Source organism: Gopherus flavomarginatus, chromosome 5 (genome assembly GCF_025201925.1).
Source record: "Gopherus flavomarginatus isolate rGopFla2 chromosome 5, rGopFla2.mat.asm, whole genome shotgun sequence".
Lineage (NCBI taxonomy): Eukaryota > Metazoa > Chordata > Testudines > Testudinidae > Gopherus > Gopherus flavomarginatus.
Window position 1 is genome coordinate 45,518,070 of NC_066621.1, and position 24,481 is coordinate 45,542,550.

General features: G+C 45.7%; 2 protein-coding genes across 3 annotated transcripts in view; one reads left to right on the top strand and one right to left on the bottom strand.

Moving 5' to 3' along the window:
- Positions 1-11,181: 11,181 nt before the first annotated feature.
- On the bottom strand, positions 11,182-13,424 carry LOC127051080 (zinc finger and SCAN domain-containing protein 20-like). Of its 2 annotated transcripts, none has more exons than XM_050952960.1 (2): positions 12,819-13,424; positions 11,182-11,658 (listed from the first exon to the last, which is right to left on the bottom strand). In XM_050952960.1, exons 1-2 carry the CDS (start codon positions 13,339-13,341, stop codon positions 11,375-11,377), a joined length of 807 nt encoding a protein of 268 aa, XP_050808917.1. In that variant the 5' UTR covers positions 13,342-13,424; the 3' UTR covers positions 11,182-11,374. The 2 variants fall into 2 exon arrangements, with proteins under 2 accessions (XP_050808917.1, XP_050808918.1); XM_050952961.1 differs by lacking the exon at positions 11,182-11,658 and adding an exon at positions 12,448-12,651.
- Positions 13,425-17,437: 4,013 nt separating this feature from the next.
- The window catches only part of LOC127051024 (USP6 N-terminal-like protein), a 208,759-nt gene continuing 201,715 nt past the window's right edge, over positions 17,438-24,481 (top strand). Inside the window, exon 1 of the mRNA XM_050952814.1 lies at positions 17,438-17,458. The gene's annotated coding sequence lies outside the window, so the exon portion shown is untranslated. The remainder of the gene's footprint in view (positions 17,459-24,481) is intronic.

Consider the following 24,481-nt stretch of genomic DNA (forward strand, 5'->3'; position numbering starts at 1 on the left):
ACACCAGGAAGACTGGTGTCCTCAAAGACAGTTGGTGATTCCAACTAAGTACCGGGTAAAGCTCTTGAGCTTAGCTCATGATCATCCTAGTGGCCATTCTGGGGTGAATAGAACCAAAGACCGACTGGGGAAGTCCTTCCACTGGGAGGGAATGGGCAAGGACGTTACTAATTATGTCCAGTCTTGTGAGGTGTGCCAATGAGTGGGAAAGCCCCAAGACCAAGTCAAAGCCCCTCTCCAGCCACTCCCCATAATTGAGGTCCCATATCAGCGAGTAGCTGTGGATATTCTGGGTCCTTTCCCAAAAAAGACCCCAGAGGAAAGCAGTACATACTGACTTTCATGGACTTTGCTACCCGATGGCCGGAAGCAGTAGCTCTAAGCAACACCAGGGCTAAAACTGTGTGCCAGGCCTTAGCAGACATTTTTGCCAGGGTAGGTTGGCCTTCCGACATTCTTACAGATTCGGGAACTAATTTCCTGGCAGGGACCATGAAAAATCTGTGGGAAGCTCATGGGGTGAATCACTTGGTTGCCACCCCTTACCACCATCAAACCAATGGCCTGGTGGAGAGGTTTAATGGAACTTTGGGGGCCATGATACGTAAATTCGTCAATGAACACTCCAATGATTGGGACTTAGTGTTGCAGCAGTTGCTTTTTGCCTACACAGTTGTGCTTCATCCCAGTTTAGGGTTTTCAGCGTTCGAACTTGTGTATGGCCACGAGGTTAAGGGGCCATTACAGTTGGTGAAGCAGCAATGGGAAGGGTTTACGCCTTCTCCAGGAACTAACATTCTAGACTTTGTAAGCAACCTACAAAGCACCCTCCGACACTCTTTAGCCCTTGCTAAAGAAAACCTAAAGAATGCTCAGAAAGAACAAAAGGCCTGGTATGATAAACATACCAGAGAGCATTCCTTCAAAGTAGGGGACCAGGTTATGGTCTTGAAGGCGCAACAGGCCCATAAGATGGAGGCATCATGGGAAGGGCCAGTCACGGTCCAAGAGCGCCTAGGAGCTGTTAACTATCTCATAGCATTCCCCACCTCAACCCTAAAGCCTAAAGTGTACCATGTTAATTCTCTAAAGCCCTTTTATTCCAGAGATTTAAAGGTTTGTCAGTTTACAGCCCAGGGAGGAGATGACGCTGAGTGGTCTGAAGGTATCTACTGCGAAGGAAAAAATGACGGTGGTGTGGAAGAGGTGAACCTCTCCACAACATTGGAACGTCTGCAGCGGCAAGAGATCAAGGAGCTGTGCACCAGCTTTGCCCCAATGTTCTCAGCCACCCCAGGACGGACCGAACGGGCAAACCACTCCATTGACACAGGTAATGCTCACCCAATTAGAACCCCACCCTACCGGGTGTCTCCTCATGCCCAAGCTGCTATAGAAAGGGAGATCTAAAGCATGCTACAGATGGGTATAATCCACCCCTCTAACAGTGCATGGGCATCTCCAGTGGTTCTAGTTCCCAAACCAGATGGGGAAATACGCTTTTGCATGGACTACCGTAAGCTAAATGCTGTAACTAGTCCCGACAACTATCCAATGTCACGCACCGATTAGCTATTGGAGAAATTGGGACGTGCCCAGTTCATCTCTATGTTTGACTTAACCAAGGGGTACTGGCAAGTACCGCTAGATGAACCCGCCAAAGAAAGGTCAGCCTTCATCACCCATACAGGGGTGTATGAATTTGATGTGCTTCCTTTCGGGCTGCGAAATGCACCCGCCACCTTCCAAAGACTTGTAGATGGTCTCCTAGCAGGATTGGGAGAATCTACATGTGGAATTATTAGTCAAATTGGAAAAGATGGGGATCAATATGAAAATTGAAAGGTGGATAAGCAACTGGTTAAAGGTGAGACTACAATGGGTCGTACTAAATGGTGAACTGTCAGGCTGGAAGGAGGTTACTAGTGGAGTTCCTCAAGGATCGGTTCTGGGACCAATCTTATTTAACCTTTTTATTACTGACCTTGGCACAAAAAGCGGGAATGTGCTAGTAAAGTTTGCGGATGACACGAAGCTGGGGGGTATTGCTAACACGGAGAAGGACCGGGATATCATACAGGAAGACCTGGATGACCTTGTAAACTGGAGTAATAGTAATAGGATGAAATTTAATAGTGAAAAGTGCAAGGTCATGTACTTAGGGATTAATAATAAGAACTTTAGATATAGATTGGGGACGTATCAGATGGAAGCAACAGAGGAGGAGAAGGACCTTGGGGTATTGGTAGATCACAGGATGACTATGAGCCGCCAATGTGATATGGCCATTAAAGCTAATGCGGTTTTAGGATGCATCAGGCGAGGTATTTCCAGCAAAGATAAGGAGGTGTTAGTACCGTTATATAAGGCGCTGGTGAGACCCCACCTGGAATACTGTGTGCAGTTCTGGTCTCCCATGTTTAAGAAGGATGAATTCAAACTGGAACAGGTTCAGAGACGGGCTACTAGGATGATCCGAGGAATGGAAAACCTGTCATATGAAAGGAGACTCAAAGAGCTTGGCTTGTTTAGTCTAGCCAAAAGAAGGCTGAGGGGGGATATGCTTGATCTTTATAAATATATCAGAGGGATTAATATTAGAGAGGGAGAGGAATTATTTAAGCTTAGTACCAATGTAGATACAAGAACGAATGGGTATAAACTGGACACTAGGAAGTTTATACTTGAAATTAGACGAAGGTTTCTAACCATTAGAGGAGTGAAGTTCTGGAACAGCCTTCCAAGGGGAGTAGTGGGGGCAAAAGACATATCTGGCTTTAAGATTAAACTTGATAAGTTTATGGAAGGGATGGTATGAAAGGAGAGCCTAATTTTGGCAATTGATCCTTGATTATTGCCAGATAAGTATGCCCAGTGGTTGGTGATGGGATGGGATCTGAGTTACTGCAGAGTATAGTTTTCTGAGTGCTGGCTGGTGAGTCTTGCCCACATGCTCAGGGTTTAGCTGATCGCCATATTTGGGGTCAGGAAGGAATTTTCCTCCGGGGCAGATTGGCAGAGGCCCTGGAGGTTTTTCGCCTTCCTCTGCAGTGTGGGGCATGGGTCACTTGCTGGTGGATTCTCTGCAGCTTGAGGTCTTCAAACCACAATTTGAAGACTTCAATAACTCAGACATAGGTTAGGGGTTTGTTATAGAAGTGGATGGGTAGAGTTCTGTGGCCTGCTTTGTGCAGGGGGTCGGACTAGATGATCACATTGGTCCCTTCTGACCCTAGAATCTATGAGTCTATGCAGTTGCCTACCTCGATGATGTGGCCATTTTTTCTGATGCATGGACAGAACACCTGGAACACTTGGAACAAGTCTTTGAGTGCATCAGGCCGGCAGGACTAACTGTTAAGGCCAAAAAGTGTCAAATAGGCCAAAACAGACTGACTTACCTGGGACACCAGGTGGGTCGAGGAACCATAAACCCCCTACAGGCCAAGGTGGATGCTATCCAAAAGTGGCCTGTCCCAAGGTCAAAGAAACAGTCCAATCCTTCTTAGGCTTGGCCGGGTACTACAGGCGATTTGTACCACACTACAGCCAAATCGCTGCCCCACTGACCGACCTAACCAAAAAGATCAAGCCAAATGCCGTTAAGTGGACTAATGAGTGTCAAAAGGCCTTTAACCAGCGTAAGGCAACACTCATGTCTGACCCTGTGCTCAGGACCCCGGACTTTGACAAACCATTCCTAGTAACCACAGATGCATCTGAGTGTGGCATAGAAGCAGTTTTAATGCAGGAAGGACCAGATCAAAAATTTCATCCTGTTGTGTTTCTCAGCAAGAAACTGTCTGAGAGGGAAAGCCACTGGTCCATCAGTGAAAAGGAATGCTACGCCATTGTGTACACCCTGGAAAAGCTACGCCCACACGTTTGGGGACGGCGTTTCCAGCTACAAACCGACCATGCTGCGCTAAAGTGGCTTCATACGGCCAAGGGAAACAACAAAAAACTTCTTCGATGTAGTTTAGCTCTCCAAGATTTTGATTTCAAAATTCAACACATTTAAGGAGCTTCTAACAAAGTAGCTGATGCACTCTGTCGTGAAAGTTTCCCAGAATCAACTGGTTAAAAATTGTCCTTAAAATGTAGAGAATCTTGTAGTTTTACATAATTAGTAGCATATGTAAAAGTGCATGTGTTTTATTAATCTGTTTATTCTAAAGTTCTAGGAAGAAATCACCGCCAGTGTGGTTCCACACTGTCTGAGATTTGGGGGGCATGTCATAAACAAATAGTTAAGGGTTAATGGCTCTTTTACCTGTAAAGGGTTAAGAAGCTCAGTAAACCTGGCTGACACCTGACCAGAGGACCGATAAGGGGACAAGATACTTTCAAATCTTCGTAGAGGGAAGTCTTTGTTTGTGCTCTTTGTTTTGGGTGTTGTTCGCTCTTGGGAGATAGCTCTCCAAATCTTTCTAAACCAGTCTCTCATGTTTCAAAATTCTAAGTAACAGCCAGGCAAGGCGGAGTAGTTTTATTTTTGTTTTCCCAACTTGTAAATGTCCTTTTTTGCTGAGAGGATTTTACCTCTGTTTGCTGTAACTTTGTACCTAAGGTTAGAGGGGGTTCCTCTGGGCTATACGAATTTGATTACCCTGTAAAGTATTTTCCACCCTGATTTTACAGAGATGATTTTTACTTTTCTTCTTTAATTAAAAGCTTTCTTATTAAGAACCTGATTGATTCTTCCTTGTTTTAAGATCCAAGGGGATTGGATCTGTGTTCACCAGGGAATTGGTGAAGCCTCTCAAGGCTGCCCAGGGAGGGGAAGGTTTTGTGGGGTACAAGTGCTCCAGACACTGAAATTTCTGGATGGTGGCAGAGTTACCAGATCTAAGCTAATAATTAAGCTTAGAAGTGTCCATGCAGGTCACCACATTTGTACCCTAAAGTTCAGAGTGGGGAAGGAACCTTGACAGGAGGTGATGGGGGTGGAGGATGAGGGACTTAGGGCTGGGGCAGAGGGTTGGGGTGGGGGTGTGTGTGAGGGTTCTGGGGTGCAGATGGGGATGAAGGGCTCAGAGCTGGGGCAGAGGGTTTGGGTGTGTGTGGGGGGAGAGCTCTGGCTGGAGGTGTGCACTGGGAGTTGGGGCTGGGCATGAGGGGCTCGGGGCTGGTGCAGGGGTTGATGACTCCGGCTGGGGGTGCAGGCTCTGGGGTGGGGCTGGGGATGAGGGGTTTGTCTGTGCAGGAGGGTGTTCTGGGGATACAGCGACGAGAGAGGACTCTCCCCAGCTCTCTCCCTGCAGTAGCTCCAGGGCTGGGGCCATGGGATAGGCACCCCTCCCCCAGCCACGGCTAGGTGTGGGCATGGGTGGGGGCCGCCCCGGCCACGGCAGGTCCCCGCTGGGCTGGTTCTGCAGCTTACAGGGATTTTAGGTCCACTCAGTCCTACTTCAGCCAATCACTCAGACAAACAAGTTTGGTTACAATTTGCAGGAGATAATGCTGCCTGTTTCTTGTTTACAATGTCACCTGAAAGTGAGAACAGACGTTCGCATGGCACTGTTACAGCTGGTGTCACAAGATATTTACATGCCAGGTGCACTACAGATTCATATGTCCCTTCATGCTTCAACCATCATTCCAGAGAACATGCGTCCATGCTGATATCAGGTTCTGCTCAATAACTATCCAAAGCAGTGCGGACCGATGCATGTTAATTTTCATCATCTGAGTCAGATGTCACCCAGGGCTGGCTCTATCATTTAGGCAGCCTAGGCAATCGCCTAGGGTGCCAGGATTATTTGGGGGGCGGCATTTTGCCGGGGGAGCGGCAGGCGGCTCCGGTTGACCTGCCGCAGAAATGCCTGCGGAGGGTCCGCTGGTCCGCAGCTCCGGTGGAGCTGCCGCAGTCATGCCTGCGGACGGTCGGCTGCTCGCGCGGCTCTGGTGGACTCCCGCAGGCATGCCTGCGGCAGGTCCACTGGAGCCAAGGACCAAAGGACCCTCCGCAGGAATAACTGCGGCAGCTCCACCAGAGCCGCGGGATCAGCGCAGGGGGCAGCGAAATGGCCATGCGCCTAGGGCACGAGAAACCCTAGCACCGGTTCTGATGTCACCAGAAGGTTGATTTTCTTTTTTGGTGGTTTGGGTTCTGTAGTTTCTGCATCTGACGGTTGCTCTTTTAAGATTTTGGACGGCACTTCAGATTCTTAAACCTTGGGTGGAGTGCTGTAGCTATTTTCAGAAATCTCACATTAGTATCTTCTTTGCATTTTGTCAAATCTGCTGTGAAAGCGTTCTTAAAACGAACATGTGATGGGTCATCATCCGAGATTGCTATAACATGAAATATATGGCAGAATGTGGGTAAAACAGAACAGGCAACTCCTCCAAGGAATTTAGTCATAAATTTAATTAACACATTATTTTTTTAGTGAGCATCATCGACATGGAAGCATGTCCTCTGGAATGATGGGTGATGCATTAAGGGGCATATGAATGTTTAGCGTATCTGGTACGTAAATACCTTGTAATGCTGGCTAGAAAAGTGGCATTAAATGCCTGTTCTCACTTTCAGGTGACACTGGAAATAAGAAGCAGGCAGCAGTATCTCCTGCAAATGTGAACAAACTTGTTTGTCTTTGCGATTGGCTGAACAAGAGATAGGACTGAGTGGACTTGTAGGCTCTAAAGTTTCACGTTGTTTTGTTTTTGAGTGCAGTTATATAACAAAAAAAGTCTACATCTGTAAGTTACACTTTCATGATAAAGAGATTGCACTACAACAGTGGTTTTCAAACTTTGGGTCATGGAATGCAAGGCACTGGGTTGCCTTGCTCAGCATCCAGGGACCCTGGTAGCCAGCCAGTAAAAACTAATAGTCCCTATCTGTTCTGACACTGCACTGCATCCTGGAAGCAGCCAGCATCAGGTCTGTCTCCTAGGCAGGGGGGCCATGGTGCTCTGCATGCTGCCCCTGCCCTGAGCTCCAGCTCTTCATTCCCATTGGCCAATGGAGTTCCTGGCCAATGGGAGCTGGGGGCGGATGCTGGCGGGTGAGGCTGCTTGCACACCTCTGCCTAGGAGCCAGACCTGTTGCTGGCTGCTTCCAGGATGCAATGCGGTCCACAGTGGGAGGACAGGCAGGAAGCCTGCCTCTGCACCCCTGCTGTGTCGCTGACCGGGAGCCGTCAGAGGTAAGCCCAGGCCCCAACCCTGCACTCCAATCCCCTGCCCCAGCTCTGAGCACCCCCCCCCCGAACCTGGAGCCCTCTTCTGCACCTCAAACTCCTCATCCCCGGCCCCACCCCAGAGCCTGCACCCCGAGCCCAAAGCCCTGAACCCCCTCTGACACTCCAATCCTCTGCCCCAGCCCTGAGCTCTTCCTATACCCCAAACCTCTCATCCCCAGCTCCGCTGGGTCGTGGGCATCAACAATTTTCTTCAACTAGGTCACCAGAAAAAAAGTTTGAAAACCGCTGCACTTCAGTATTTGTCTGAGGTGACTTGAAAAATACCATTTCTTTTGTTTATCATTTTTACAGGGCAAATATTTGTAATAAAAATAATAATATAAGTGAGCAGTCTACACTTTGTATTCTGTGTTGTAATAGAAATCAATATACTGGAAAATGTTGAAAAACATCCAAAAATATGTAATAAATTTCAGTTGGCATTCTATTGTTTAACAGTGCGATTAATTGTGATTAATTTTTTTAATCGCGATTAATTTTTTTTATTTAATGAGTTAACTGTGATTAATCGACAACCCTACTTCCAAGGTATTCATTTCCGTTACACACAAGTGCTCACTAACCCAAGGGAGACCGCTGGATGCGGAGATCTGGCCAAGGGTTAATGAAAGGCCTGCTGAAGCAAAACCCCTTCCCTCCCACACTAAAATAAATTCCGTCCAGGAAATTAAAGTTGAATGGCTGTGATCTACACCCCTACAAAGCATGGCCAGGGCTGATGACAAATGATAACCATAGAGCAAATCAAATTGCTTATTGCTCAGACTCTGAACATATTCAGCGTGATTCCAGGAACTAGAACAAATGCAAGTCTATGGCAGTATTATGACAGGACTAACTCCCCCTGCCAAAACCACCTTTTTGGGCCAACCTCCCTCTGCCATCAGAACTCTATTTCTCAATTCCCCAACTTCCCTTTCCCCCAGTGTCTCCAACTGGGCCCCTGTCCCCTCTCACCTACCTCAGCCTCTCTGCTATCTTCCATATTTCCCTCCAGCCATCCAAACCCCATACCACCGAAAATGAAGGCTGTCCTCATTTGTAGCTCCTCTGACTCCACCACCCCCAAATCTCAGTTTCTCTGGCAGCGCCACTGCTCACCAATACAGCCACATTACACAGGATGCTGTCCGACAACTGAGGCACCATTTTTCTCCCTAGCCCCTGGCTGCACCCCAATCCTCTTGGTTCCATCTCCTTCATTACCTTTGACAGTCTTTGGTGGCCAAGGGACGGTCAGCCTTGCTGGCTGGCTCCCATTTTAATTCATCAGGGGGACCACCAAAGGGGAGCCTCTTCATGGCACAACACACTGCCCAGTCCCCCAGCCAAGAGGGGCTCCACTGATAAAGTGAGGTGGATGGGTGGACTTCAGCTCGCTCTTTATTAAGAAGTGTCTGGGAAAACCTACCCACAGTGAGCAGGGATTCCCCATGCTTGGAGGAAATAACTGGTAAAGATTGGTAGGGAGGGACTCCAGGAATAGTGATATCCTGCCTGGTAGGAATGGGTGAGGAACACCCAGCCTGTGGGGGTGGAGATCCAGGGTGCATCTACACTGCAGCTTAAAAGTGAGCCTCCCAGCCTGGGTAGACAGCTTCATGCAAGCAGGGCTTACACTAGCACACCAGATATAACTGTGTGAACATTGTTCCACTGGCAGAGTCTCGGGCTAGCGAGCTGAGCTTGGATCCAGCATGGTGGGTGGGCTTGCATTATAGTTAATAATGTGTCTAAATCCATTTCTTGCCATTAGAATTCAGTTTTACCTCTTTTTCTGATCCAGAAACACGGTAATCTCTGAAGGCAAAAGGAAGGTAAAAGTCTGGCTCCCATACAGTACTTATGTAGCTGTACTAAGGCACTGAATGTACTAGAACTAGATGTTATGTTGAGAGTCAAACACATGATCAGTTCCTCCTTTGTTTGCATTAGCCTTTTCCTGCTCCAAATCTACTTGCTGCCTGAAGACATGTGACTATTGCAATAGAGCTTGTGCATGGGGAAAATCCAAAAGCTTCTGTCTCTCTTCAGTAGGTATCAGACTGGAAAAAGCACCCTGTGGAGGGGCAGTCTGACAGTCTCCACTTTCAGGGATAAGAGAAGAGGAGCAGCGTTTTCCTCAGGAATTAAATTAGAGTGGGAGTTGGAAAACGACTAAGGGTATGGCTACACTTACAGTTTTGCAGCGCTGGTAGTTACAGCTGTGTTCGTACAGCTGTGTAGGGCCAGCGCTGCAGTGTGGCCACACTGACAGCTACCAGCGCTGCAGTGTGGCCACATTTACAGCACTTGCAGCGCTGTTGGGAGTGGTGCATTGTGGGCAGCTATCCCACAGAGCACCTCGTCCCATTTTGACGCTGTGGCTTGTGGGAAGGGGAAGGAAGTGTGCAGGTCTTTCCGCTTCCTGTTCCAACGCCCCGTGGTGCTTTGCTACACATTCCGAGCAGTTTGGCGGCATTGTGATTCTGCAGCGCGATTTCTGAGATTTTTGTTATAAATGGAGCCTGAGCTGCTGAGGACCTTGCTGATGAATGTTGCCAGCACATCACGCATGGCAGTGGAGCTATTCCTTCAGCTGCAAAGTGACAGTGAGGAGTCAGACGATGATATTGAAACGCCTGACGCTGAAGACACTCAATTGCTTGTGGCAGTAACAGACGTGCTCAAAACCGTGGAACGGCGCCTTTGGGCTCAGGAAACCAGCACTCAGTGGTGGGATCACATCGTCCTGCAATCCTGGGATGACGAGCAGTGGCTGCAGAACTTTCGGATGAGAAAAGCCACTTTCATGTCACTGTGTGCTGAGCTTGCCCCTACCCTGCGGCGCAGGGACACAAGATTGAGAGCTGCTCTGCCAGTGGAGAAGCGGGTGGCTATTGCAATCTGGAAGCTGGCAACTCCAGACAGCTTCCGATCGGTGGCGAACCAGTTTGGAGTGGGAAAGTCCACCGTTGGAATGGTGCTGATGCAAGTTTGCACAGCCATTAATTGCACCCTGCTAAGAAGAACTGTGACTCTTGGGAACGTGCAGGACATTGTGGATGGCTTTGCAGAAATGGGTTTCCCTAACTGTGGAGGGGCAATAGATGGGACGCATATTCCTATTCTGTCACCACCCCACCTGGCATCAGAGTACGTTAACCGCAAGGGGTATTTCTCTGTGGTTCTGCAAGCGCTTGTGGATCACCGTGGGCGTTTCACTGACATTTACTCAGGATGGCCTGGAAAGGTGCACGATGCACGCATCTTTCGGAACAGCTCCCTGTTCAGGAGGCTGAGGGCCGGGACTTTTTTCCCAGATCGCAAGATCACAGTAAGGGACGTCGAAATGCCCACTGTGATCCTTGGAGACCCCGCTTACCCCTTAATGCCATGGCTCATGAAACCGTATACAGGGAAGCTTGACAGGAGCAAGGACCGGTTCAACTACAGGCTGAGCCAGTGCAGAATGACTGTGGAGTGTGCTTTTGGCCGTTTGAAAGCCCACTGGCGTTGTCTTTATGGGAAGCTAGATTTGGGGGAAAGCAGCATCTCCGCTGTTATATCCGCGTGCTGTACCCTCCATAATATTTGTGAAGGGAAAGGTGAAAGATTCAGTGAGGAATGGACCTCCGAGGTTCGACGCCTAGAGGATGAATTTGCACAGCCAGAGAGCAGGACTAATAGGGAGGCCCAGGAAAGGGCTTCAAGGATTAGGGATGCTTTAAGGGAGCAATTTGATGCTGAGAGCCAACAGTAATGTTTGGTGCCTTTGCTGTGCTTTGTTCTACCTTGGGGTACAAAATTTACCACTTCCTGCAATAATAAAATGTATTGAAAAAGACATAAAATCCTTTATTCAACATACAGTACATAAAAGGCAAGGGGGGTTAGGGTGGTGGACTGCACATTCAGAGGTTTGAATATGTCCTATTTGGATTACTGTTCAATGTCTGCTGCACTTCAGGATTATTATGCTGCAGGGTAATGGGGGTGGAGTGCACAGGGTAAGAATTATAGTTATCAGGGCTGGTAGGTGATCGTACAGGTGTTGGGGGCAGATGGGGGTAATAAGAAACTGGCTGCTGGAGATTGGTGTTTTGTGCAAATACTGGGGAACAAGAAAGAGAGCTTTGGGAGGGCTGTGGGTTACCACGGTACATATCTGCCTGCATGGCTCAGAGAGACTCGAAAGACTCAGTTTGGCGAGCCAGGAGGCTTATCATCTGCTCTGAGGTTTTTTTGCTAGCCAATTCCTTTCTCCTGCTTTCTGTTTGCCTCCACTCATGCATTTTCTCTCTCCATTCATACATTTTCTCTCTCCATTCATGTGTCTTCCTACTTTCTCTGTTGTAGTGATTCATAACTGATTTGATCAATTCTTCTTTTGATTTTCTGGGATTTCTTCTCAAGTTCTGCAATCGACGTGAGACAGGTGATCCGGCTGCATTAGTCAAGGTCACTAGAAAAAAGAAAGATAGAACCATGTAATACACAGAGGCTACATTGTTTATTATCACACAGTGAAGGAGTTTTTAGACTTTTGGTAGCATCCTTCGCACATACCTCACATAACACAGAGAGGCCAGGGAAGCTAAGTCATGGCGAGCAATGGGGTGAATGTTTTTCCCCCGAGTTCCCCTTGGGAGGGGGAATTGACCGATGGGTCACTGGGGTTTATCTGCACTGGGTACAGGACGTAGCTGGTGTCCTGCACAGGGGACAGTAGTGAACAGGAAGGTGGCGAGCTGCTGCCGGGGGGGGAGGGGTGTTAATGCCATCCTGCTGCTGAGGGGGGGGAAAAGCACAGCTGTGCTGGCTGCCTGCTGGAAGGGGTGGGGGAACACCGGAGCGCACCGCGGGGCTGGCTGCCTGCTGGGAGGGGTGGGGGAACACCGGAGCGCACCGCGGGGCTGGCTGCCTGCTGGGAGGGGTGGAGGGAACACCAGAGTGCACCACGGGGCTACCAACGTGCTTGGAACACCGGAGTGCACCACGGGGCTGGATGCCTGCTGGGAAGGGAGAGAGGAGACCGGAGCGCACCGCGGGGATAGCTACGTGCTGGGAGGGGGGGGGGAACACCCGAGCGCACCGCGGGGCTGGATGCCTGCTGGGAAGGGGGAGGGGAGACCAGAGCGCACCGCGGGGATAGCTACGTGCTGGGAAAGGGGAGGAGGTGACCGGAGCGCTCCGTGGGGCTGGGGGGTGGGACGGCGAACCTGGCACCCTGCACTCAAGTATCCCTAAATTCTCAACAGGGTTTCCTACTGCCAGATATATCACTGCTGCGTGTTACCTGGGAAGAGAGGGAGGGTCTTCTACAGCAATGTGGATTCCGCCCTGGCCCCTAGGCAGCTTGCCTGTGTGCAGCCATGGTCCCCCCACCCCTCGCTGCACAGTGCATCGGACGAGTTAGCCTGACCGGGACAAGGACCACGGTGGCTCTCCCAATCAACTTGAGAAAGCAAATTGCAAACGCTCTGGCTGAAACTTTTCAAGAGATTACCGAGGCAGATTACAGAGACGTGATAGAGCAAATCAATGGGCTATTCCACGTTTAGGCATGCATGCAAGCAGCCATAACCCAAACCCTCCTCTCCCAAAACATAAAAATCTACTTACCCCGAGCACGCTCCTCAGTTTCTTCCTCACCAGCAACTTCCTGCTGCTGCGACTGGCTAGCCTCCTCCTGGCTTGAGAAGAGCTCCTGGCTGCATGCCTCCTGGGACTCCGGGGTGTCTCCCTCCACCCCAGTAGCCTCACTGTCGGCTTCCTCTACACCCTCCCCCACTTCTCCCTGCTCTGAACTCTCCATCGTGGTCCTCGGATTGGCAGTGGGGTCACACCCAAGTATGGCATCTAGCTCCTTGTAAAAACGGCAGGTTGTGGGGGCAGCTCCTGAGTGGCGATTTCCCTCACGGGCTTTGCAGTAAGCACTCCTCAGCTCTTTTATTTTGACCCTGCACTGCAACGCGTCCCGTTCATGGCCCCTTGTCAGCAAGGACTGCGATATCTGCCCATAGGTATCATAATTTCTCCTTCTGGAGCGCAGCTGTGCTTGCACAGCCTCCTCACCCCAAACACTGATGAGGTCCTGCAGCTCTGAATTGTTCCATGCTGGGGCTTGTTTGGGGCTTGGAGGCATGGTCGCTGATTGATTGAATGATTGATTGCACTCCACACCTGGCTGAGCAAACAGGAAGGGGATTTTTAAAATTCCCGGGGCATTTAAAGGAGGGGTCAGTGGGGAAGAAGAGATGTGGCTTGGTGATCACTGCCAGCTGGTATAGAGTAGAATACTCGGAAACTACTCTAACCTATGTCAGGGTAGCAAATCAAGGAGTTATAAGTAGTTCCTTTAGGCCCATTCATCAGTGCTGCCCCAGAGGATCTAGCCCAAAGATGTGAATACTATCAGTTCATACATTCCCTACCAAAAATCTACGTTTAAAAATTAACTTTAGACACTCAAATAACACATTCAACTCTGACCCCTTTTTCTGCTATTGTGCGATACAATTGCTTAACAATAATTGGAATGTTTATGCTTTAGCTAGAAGATGTGTGTGCAGTACACCCTGAAGAGCATTGATGATGTAATTTAGTCAAAGACTATAATGCTACTGTAGCAGTGTTAGTCAATAAGAACAAAACCACTTGCAATAGGTTTAAGAATGTAGGTAAATACAGAATAATTTTCCATTTCAGCTATGGAACAAGTTGCCAAGGGAGACTGTGGAATTGCTGACATTGAAGCTGATAAAAGTTACTGGAAATTTTATCAGGGATGTGTCTGAGATAAAGAAACCAATCTTGTCACAGCACTGGGGAATGGATTAGATGACTCAGTAGAGAAGACCTTTCTAAACTACATAAACTAGCCATTTAATCTATCAATGATGTTTCTAGGACTTTTTTTCTCACTTGATATTTCAAATGGCATTAAACTCTGTAGGAGCTTATAGAAAAGTTCTCTGGCAGCCTGCAGAGGGCATTGCAGGCTCAGTTTCCTTTACTCCTGTGGCTGAACTCTGCATTATGCTTTTATTTTCCCCGTGGCTTAGGTGTTCCAATATCATCTAAGATTTTGCTTGGATTTTGTTTTACTCACTGAAACTGCATCATGAAAAGCTATCATGGAGGGTGAGAGAAGCTGGTCCCTAAGAACAAGTTTACTAGAGAAATGTTCTGCATGTGGTTTGCATAGCTGCTGATGAAAGAGGGGAATTAAATGGCTTTTGCTTTCACATTAAATACCAGTGTAAATATATATATCTTTACAAGACAGTTTTGCTGACATCTGGATAATTCATATGTTTATGGAATCATAAAACCTGAAGATTTTATAAGACCACTGCAAAATCCCAAGCTGGATAAAAAATCACACACTTTGTATACTTTTTGAGCTCTGCTTTGCAATTGTGTTACTCAATATTTTCTGTTCATTAATAGTATTGTAGCAAATCCATGGCTACCTAAAATTTTGTGGATGTTACTATCTTAAGCACCACTTAATCACTTTGCAATGGCCAAGAGTCCCCTTTCAAGTGGAATTTCTGGTAATGCTATCCCATTTGAACTGTTCCTTCCTCAGTTTCATAGGACACTTGCCATTAAAGTCACTGTCCTGAGTGGCAAAGATACTGTACTAGTACTTTGAAAGATTTCTGTGGAGACCTCCAATTGTCATATTGTAAATTAAATGTTACGAAAGAAGCTGAGTGTTTTGAATTGTTATGCATGTGTAGGTGTTTGTAGCTCTTCTCCAGATTGTAGCTTGCAAACAATACATTTTCAATGTAGAGAAGTGCAAAAGTGAAGCAGCAGCTAGCAAGATCCTGCAGGAAGGCACAACGCATACTTCATATGGTGTATACAAAATATCTACACATGACACTGATGCAAACAAACAGAAGATAGATTCCAGTGCCTACTCGTTTTAAAAGTGAGTTGTGGCTATATTGCTCTCTTTGATGAAACAGATTAAAAAATATAGTGCAATAATTCACAGTCCACTGTTGATTTTTTTAACTCTAAGGACCAGTTTGGCAATCTCATGAAAGTGTAATGTGTTCTCACCTGGTGGATTCAGAGGGTATGTCCTGAACTAGGTCCCTCATTCACCAGCCATGGGGCTATCACACAGGCACTGCTTTTAGCCCTGATGAGGAAGCCAGGCTTTTATCACCTTCAAAGTACTTTCCCCTCAATGCACAGAGTGGCAGTGATGAGTTTCACAGGGTGCCCATCCAGCTTTCCTTACTATGAAGAGGATCATGGAGGTATGAAGACTTTGATGGTAAAAGAGGTATCAAGAGGGGGAAAATAAAGACACTTTGGAACAACCCACCCCAAAGTGTTTAAACATTTAACTAAGTGATGCCATGTATTTATTACTGTTTGTTATACCTATTGTGCTAGGCACTGTACATACACATATTAAGAGACAGTCCCTGCCCCAAAGCACTTGCAGTCTAAATAACCAAGACAAATAAAGGAAGTAGTAGTACCCCCACTTTACATAGCAGGGACAGAGTGATGAAATGATTTGACTGAAGTCAAACAGTAAAATTTCTAGCACAGTCAGGATTAGAGCTCAGATTTCCTCCCAAAACCATCCTTCATATATCACTATCTAAAATAAATCTGCAAACTGTTAATTGAGTCCTTGAACAAATGCTTATAATTTGTTAATTCTGGATTTCTGAATGTTCAAAAATTAAACTCCTAGACTATTAGAAGTTGAAGATAATTGGAAGGGTAATTAATTATTCAATAAGGTCTCCTATTGGACATGTGAACTCTTTATTTGATTTTTCACCTTAATTTCAGTTTCTAATTGTTACTTGGATTAAAAAATATGTTTCTTTCTTTTAAATAATTATACTCATTAAATGTGAGTAATGATTTTCACAGCCCTATTTCTTCTTTGTAATAGTTGAGTATTTTTGGTGTGCCCATTCTAATAAAACCAGACTTCCAGTTTTTCCCCACGAATATCTTGTCTTTATTTTTCATTATTTCTGGGCTGGATTAATCTCCTGGGTCAAGCAGATATTTTTAATCTTGCAAAATTCAGCACTAAATAACATTTGCATATGTTAATAATTTCCTCGGGCTCTTTTAATGACTCCTCACTTTGGGCAAATGGTGCCAAAGATAAGAAGGGATGTTACTGGATTGACAGAAAACACCCCGGCCAGGAGGCATGGAGTGCAAGGCATCCAGCTATTGTCTGAATTCCCCAAATCACGCACATAATATAATGTTTAGTGCATTGCAGCGTTTATAACACTGCAGACCAAGTAGTCAGACAGAGCTACCTGGGACGGATTTTTTATGGAGATCAGACTGGAGAGCAGAGATCTCGTCTTATTTGTTTATGGCAAAGGAACAGTCACCTCCTCCCCTTGTATAAATAATAAATGACAGATAATTATAACTACATGGAATAATAAAGTGGCAGCTGTAACCCCCACTCTCCCGTTTTGTTTTGTTACAACTGAAATGATTGGTGGCTCGCTTGATTTAAATTATTTAGCGGTACTGAGCCACCGTTTTTTTTTTCTGTGGGACTTGCTCTCATTTAATGAAGTTATGAAAATGCAAAAGAGGAAACACTGTGTTGGAGAAAGCGGGTATCGACTCCGCTACCTCTCGCACGCTATGCGAACGCGCTCCGATTGGAGCTAATTCCGCACATTGCAAACGATTTAACTCTACAGCCCTTGATAGTCTCCCTCCCTGTCGCGCGCCTTCAATGTCCCCGAGCAGGGGACAGGCGCCGCCGCACAGTCACTGACCGTCCTACGGGAATAACCCACCGGCCTGAGGTGCCGGGGCTGTAGTGGGGGACGGCGCGGGAGGAGGAAGGACTACATTTCCCGAGATGCGTCGGGCGGATCGCGCGCCGGCGCAATACGACAGCCCCCGGGATGGGAGGCGCGCGGCGCGGGGGCTGCTCGCTCGCTCAGTTTCGTTGTGAGAGTCGCCGCTGGGGGGGCTGGAGCCGGCAGCTGGTAGCGCCCTAAGGAGGATGCGCAGCGGGGACGGGGACTCGGACTCCCGCCGGGACCGCGCGCACGGACGCCGCCTTCTGCCCAGCGGTAAGGAGCCGGCTCGCCGCGGGGCAGCGGCCGCAGACCCGCCCCGGGTGGGGCTAGGAGTGTGTGATGAGCGTGTGGGGGCTCGGCTGCCTCAAGGACTGGGGGAAGGATGGGGCGCCCCACCTCCCCCGCCTGGAGCTCCTGGGTGTCTGGGGGGTAAAGGGGCAGGGCAGGGCGTGTGTGGGCAGGAGGTGGTATGTGGGGGGAGCGGGCAGGGCAGGGGGTGGGGTATGTGGGATGATGTGCGGCTGATGTGTAGGGGTCTGCATGGGGGTGGCATGCAAGGGGTTAGATATGTGGGGTGACGTGCACGGGTCTGCATGGTGGTATATGCAGTGGGGGTGGTATATGGGGGGTGCGAGGTATGCAGGGCACGAGGTGTTTGCGGGATGTCCTTAGGGTTCTGTATGGGAGCATTTCTATAGCAGGGCAATGTGGCGGGGAGGTCTGCCTGGGGACATGGGAGGTGAGGGGCATATAGGCATACATAATCTAGGTGAAGGGCTTCTCTGTTGCATGGGGCTACAAGGTGCCTGTATCTATGGGGAGGCTCTGGGTGTGTAGCTATGGGGGTTTTGAGTGTAGTGTATTTTCTGTACTCTGTCTATATGGTCCATATATGTATAGGGAGTTGTAGAGAGAGTATGTAACTTACAGTTCAGGAGTCTGGTAAAAACCACTGTAGTTCAGGGCACGTTGTGGCTTTTATGAGCAGTTGCGGATAGGCAGGGATGAAGTATGTATCAAGAATGGGGCCTGGACTAAGGTGAAAAAGTTCCTATATTCAACCTAAAAACTGAAAGAAAAAAATAATTCTTTTCTGTTTTTGCTTTTGTTAGGGGAGGATTTGGAATTCTTGTGAATAGAATTCATTCAACTGGTCCTCTAAACTTTAAAAATGTAGAAACAGATTCTCTTCAAATATTGGAAGGGAGGGGTGGAAGTGGTATTGGTGCAGGGTTTTCATTTTCCCCGCTGGAAAATGGTGTTCTGACAGCTGATCTGAACAGTCTGCATGCTTAAGGATTTTAAAAACTAGCATTGGTAACTGGGTGGCATAACTTTCTTGGTATACAAAAAGGTTTGGTGTGGGTGTTCAACTCAATGCCAGAAAAGTCTGCACTGGAATGAATGAATGACTGTGTTCACACAGAGGGATCTCTAAAATGTTCACAGTCTATTCACAGTCCCTGCTCATTACCACAGTGTCATTTCTTTCTCTGACTTATACATCTTGATTTGTATTGGCATCAGGTTGGTATACCAGTATTCAGAGGTACAGTACCTGAACTTGTATTACTTCTCTTGTTGTTATGTTTTCCCTCATGCTTGAAATAACTATATAGAAAAATAGAACCTGAATTCTGGGACCTATGCTATGTGAGTAATGAGATATTCTTACTTAAGAAACTGTTTCATTAGTTATGCTAGTATTAAAATAATGATATTTAATAAAATAGGTTAGTAGAGCTTTCTTAAGTCAGAGATATGAGACAATCTTTGTATAAAGTCATTCATAAAAATATAGAAACTATCTTGCTAGACAAGAACAATGATCCATCTAATTTCTTTTCTGCTAGATGTCTTATACAAATTACTTTTGAGTAAATCACAACAAATCCAAAACAAAAATAAAAAAGCAACAAAAAAGTGTAATGCATCTGACCAATTGGGGGAATGCTGTCTGATTTAAGAATTTCTTCCTGACCCCAGCTGGTGATCAGATTATGCCCTGAAGAAAATGGCTGAGAGCTTTTGTAGTTTTTATTTTTAGTGTAACTACAACTGCAATTACAAATGCATGTATCTAGTGTGTTTGAGTTTTAAAAATCTGGCTAAATACTATCCAGCAACATCAAGTTCCATATATGACACATACTTACATTTAAAATGCTTCCTTTTTAGATTTTATTTTGCTCCCATTTAATTTCTCTTCCTTTCTCCTTGTAGTGAGAGACTTTTTTCTGCTTCTGTATTCTTCTTGTTTCTATAATGTTTGGTACAGGATAACCAAAACTGAGCACAGTGTTCAAGGCAAATACATACAATTAAATATCTGAATAAAGGATTGTCCATAATACTTTCTAACCTCCCTTGATAGCTGCCTAACATCTTAGTTGCTTTGTGGACCATGGCTGCATGCTGAGATGTCTTTATTGAGCTGTACATGGTGATGCCTAGGTCAAAGGAAAAGATCTGGTAGATTATCCAGTCCATCAAACTCATCGGTATATATGAGTGGTTTATGTTGGTCTCTCTGTTGTGTAGTATTTTGCATTTATCTGGATTAAGTTTAATCTGTTACTTTGTCCCTTTTCCCAATTTTAATTCTCCCTAGTTTTAAAAGTTTGAATGACTTTGTGCTCACTATATTTTGCCTCTTCACTTTTCACCCCTTGTCCAGATTAACTACTATAGTACTGATACCTGAGGCAGCCTGCTATATTAACATCTTTCTCAACTGAGACTTGTATATTCTTGTTCTCTTTCCTCTCTCAAACAGTTTCCAATCCATGAAAGGATTCTGCCTTTTCTTTCTGCTTACCAGATTTTCTTAATAGCTGCTTGAAGGACCTTCATCAAAACTTCTTGAAAGATTAAATTATTTCCCCTTTTTTGTCCCTTTATCCACTGTTGTCGCATTTGAGAGAATTCTGGTATGTGAGAGAGGCATGACTTTAGCTCCACAGAAGCTGTGCTGGCTTATTCTTATCATAATTACAGTATCTCCAACTTTGTGAGGTATTACATTCTTTAGTACTATTGATATTTTTCTCAGTAGTGAAGGAAAAGCTGATGTATAAATAGTCCCAAGACCACCATTAATATTTTCAAGAGACATGTTGGGCCTTCAGCAATTAATTTGTTGTCTTGCTCCATCACTTCTATCTCTGATATTGTTTCACCTGCATCACCCATAAAGAGTTACCTTAGCTGAGGTGTTCAGCCCTAGTTACCTGTGAGAAATGATGTGCATGCACACTCTTTAGCTTCTCCACAGTCTCTGTTTTCTTGACACCCTGCTGGTTTAGAAGACTCCAGGGACTTGCCTGCAGCTTTCTTTCTGTCTTTCGATATTCTGAAGCATCATAGTGTTTGTATGTACCTCCTTACTAGTTTACCACACATACCTTCCATATGAGTGGTGGTTGTCACTGACTGAAGTTTTTGGAAATTAGTGTTATAGCTAAATCGCTGAAAGAATTACTTTAAGTAGTCACAATCACGTATGCTGCATTTTTCTCAGACGCTACTAGATTAGGTGCCGCAAGGCCAGTTGCTGTGTTGTTTGTGTGTTTCCTGTGACTGAGTCCTGACTGCCAAAATTGGTTACGTCAGTGACTTCAGCTGATGAAATGTAAAAGTGTTAGGGGGCTTTAAAGGGATTAGCTTGTTCTCGTCAGCTCAAGCAACTGTTTCTCCCATACATTGATTATGTATTTTAATAGCGTCTGATGTCTGGTTGCTTTTGGGGGAACTCTTCTTGCAGCTGAACTCCTGCTTCCTTTTTCTCTGGAAAGTGACTATATTAGAGTGTATAACCTTATGTTTATAAGGTCAAGTAATCATGAAAAAGGGATGCTAGGACAGTAAAATTTGAAAGTGAAAGCCCATTGGTTTATCTGTGGTTGTAGTTGATCTTTATACTTCTGTAGCGGTTGTGCTTTCTTTTTCTGCACTTAATTACATGTGCTGTAGTGGTTCAACTCTGTGTTCACTGTGTGAGTGTTTCTCATGGGTTTGGAACTTGTAAACATGGCAGCTTAACATCAGAGAACAATCTCAGTAAATAGATCTAAATTCATAAGGTAAGACAACTGGTGTTTCTAATGATGTCAGTTGATTTCAGTGGTTCCCTTTAGTTCAATATTGGAAAGAGTGCCTATTCCAATATTGGAAAGGACAACTCCTATTGTGAATATTTTAAAAAGTAAAAATAAGTGTTCACAAACATTATTATTCAGATAAGGCTAGTATATGTCCCAGAATAATTGCTGCTGTTCATGTACCGTAGCTTTGCAGTTCTCAGTCAGAAGGTTGAACACATTCATTTATCTGCTAACTGGATTGGAAGATAATTGGCAAGAAGGCTTGGGTATTCCTAGAAAGACACTGATGTCTTGGATAGTCCCTGTTTTCTTTTTCCTGTTGTTTTTTCCTGTCCTTGTCGTACAGCCAGGCTCATTGGGTAAAGGCTTTCTAGAAGACCAGGGATATTGAGAACCTGTGTGCCGTGGCTGGACTGATGCTGTTCCAGCAACACTGCATGAAATGTTAAATCTGAATCACCATACCTAGTAGCTCCAGGAGCGGTGCCAGGGTTTTTGGTGCCCTAGGCGGGGCTCCTTCTGTGCTCCCGGTCGGCTGCAATTCTGTGGCGGGGGGGCGCTTCTGGTCTTCGGGGCACTTCAGCGGCGGGTCCCGGAGCGAGTGAAGGACCCACGGCAGAATTGCCGCCGAAGGCCTGGAGTGCAGAAGGCCCCCCCCCAGCCCCCCACCGCCGAGGGCAGCAAAATGCCACCCCCCCAAATCCTTGCGCCCTAGGCGACTGCTTAGGTTGCCTAAATGGAAGCGTCGGCCTTGAGTAGCTCTATTAATGGGGGCCTAGTTCAAGCAATGTAAGAATAATTCCAAGATAAAGCTAATACTCAGTAGACTCAAACTGGGAGGGTTTGCCTGCTCTCAATCTGATGCTGTGATGGGTAATGGAGTTTTGCATTGGCTACAATTGATTTTTTTTAAATAGAGATATTCACATCAAAGTTAGACATGAGAAAAGTCTGCTGCTAAACACACATGTAAATACATCCTTATTGGGAGAGCAGTACCCAGTTCAGAATTTACCAGTCATTCTGTAACACTTTTTTTAGCAATGCAGATTAAAAAATTTTTTTCCTCCATACTGGTCCAAAGAATACAGAACTAAGTGTCCAGCTAGTTATACAGATGTTAGCACAAACTATGGTGTCTATAACAAACTCAAAATATGATCAATGCTAAACAAACAGCGCAAACACAACATTGTTTGCATAACAAACTGGAAATGATATTCAGAAACACATAACAAATCTCACCGCCAGAACTCTTGTTGCCTCTAGTACAGGGGTTCTTGAACTCTTTCATAGTGTGGACCACACCTAAATACAGATATACTATCTGGTGGGCCAACTGCCCTCCCGTTTTGAATCATACAGACCATCCCCTCCCAGTTGTTATTGCATAATATCCCTGTGGTAACATCAGCAAATGCTTAAGTAGAAGAGAAATATTAATAGTTCTTACTGCATTTTTAGCTGTTTCCCCGTGCAGTTTAGCAATTGGAAATAGGGTACAAAAGCCAGCACTAGGTAACCAGCCACCTCTGCATGGACCACAGTTTGAGAATCTTTGTATTGTCAGGAGCAAAGACTTCAGGCTAGATAAGGATTCAGTGTATGCACCAAGACCCTCCACACTTAAACAAATGAAGCACTTGCCCCCCGCCTCTTTTAGTTCAGTAGTTTTATGTAAGCTACTTGGCTTCAATCCAGGGAAAATGTCTCTCATATATCTGTACTAAGAACTCTTGAGAATATGTAAATCCCAGTCTCTAAATTAAGCTTCCTCTTCAGTACAATCAAATTGAACAGAAACACACACTGGATGTATTTTTGACAGTGTTCTTAGGCATGCGTAGCTCATCTCTGCTGGATTCATGCCAGCTTTGCCTAAAAGTCTCTGTTAGTACAAACACTCCCTTCACTGCTTTAGGCCCTGCTGGCTTTCTGACAGACGAACTAATGCCAGCACGCGTAAAAACACTCATTTATTAACACCTTCAACAGTTAGTTGATCCCTCTTCCACTCTGAGAGGCGGGGATGGGATTCATTTGGTTGGCAATGTGGAGCGTTTGCGTTGCCAGTGAGCTTGTAATAGCTGAAATGACCATCAAAGCTCCCTCAGCGTTCCAGCCCCTTTCCTGCTGGCTTTTTCCCTCACCCAGCTGGCTCGTCTCTTAATAGCTTTTGTTTGGGACTGGCCAGCAGGCTTGCGTTGTTCTTTTACATTCCCATTCCCAGCTGGCATGTTCAATTCCTCTTTGGGGCCAAATGTCATCTCTGCCCTGCAAGCTTCCTGCCAATGCTGATCTTCCTATTCCATTTTGAACGCTGAAAAGGGGGATTCTCCTTTCTCTTCCCGCTGCGTGGTAGTTCATTAGCCTTCTAGATAGGAAGTGTTTCTGAGTGAAACGACATTTTACTAATCAGACTTATTTTTGCACTATATATTTTCAAAGAATATCCAACTGCAGCCTTTTCCCCTCTGATCAATAGTGATCTTACTAGTTAATGTCTACAGTAGGCTCATTTGTGGAACAAAGTTACAGTGCTAGTTATTTGTGTATTGCACTTCTGGTTTTCTCCAGGGGTTTAATACAGAGTGGTGAGGTAGGGGAAGTAGTGAAATGATCTATGCTAGCTCAGTCAGTTAATCACAGTAAACTTACGCGATTGACTCAAAAAAATTAATTGCTATTAACCACAGTTTTAATCACACTGTTAAGCAATAGAATACCAAGTGAAATTTATTTAAATATTATTAGATGTTTTTCTACATTTTCAAATATACTGATTTCAATTACAACACAATACAAAGTGTACAATGCTCACTTTATATTACTATTTTTGATTGCTAATATTTGCACTCTAAAAATGAGAAAAAACAGTATTTTTCAATTCACGTCAGACAAGTACTGTAGTGCAATACCTTTATCATGAAAGTGCAGTTTACAAATGTAGATTTTTTTGTTTTTGGGTAGTTATGTAACAAAAAAAGGTCAAACTTTAGAGCCTACAAGTCCACTTAGTCCTACTTCTTGTTCAGCCAATCACGAAGACAAACAATTTTGTTTGCATTTATGGGATATAGTGCTGCCTGCTTCTTATTTCCAATGTCACCTGAAAGTGAGAACAGGCATTCACATGACACTTTTGTAGCCGGCATTACAAGGTATTTACGTGCCAGATATGCTAAACGTTTGTATGCCCCTTCATGCTGCGACCATCATTCCAGAGGACATGCTTCCATGCTGATGACGCTCATTTAAAAAAAAAGGGTTAATTAAATTCTTGACTGAACTCTTTAAGAGATAATTGTATGTCTCCTGTTCTGTTTTACCTACATTCTGCCATATATTT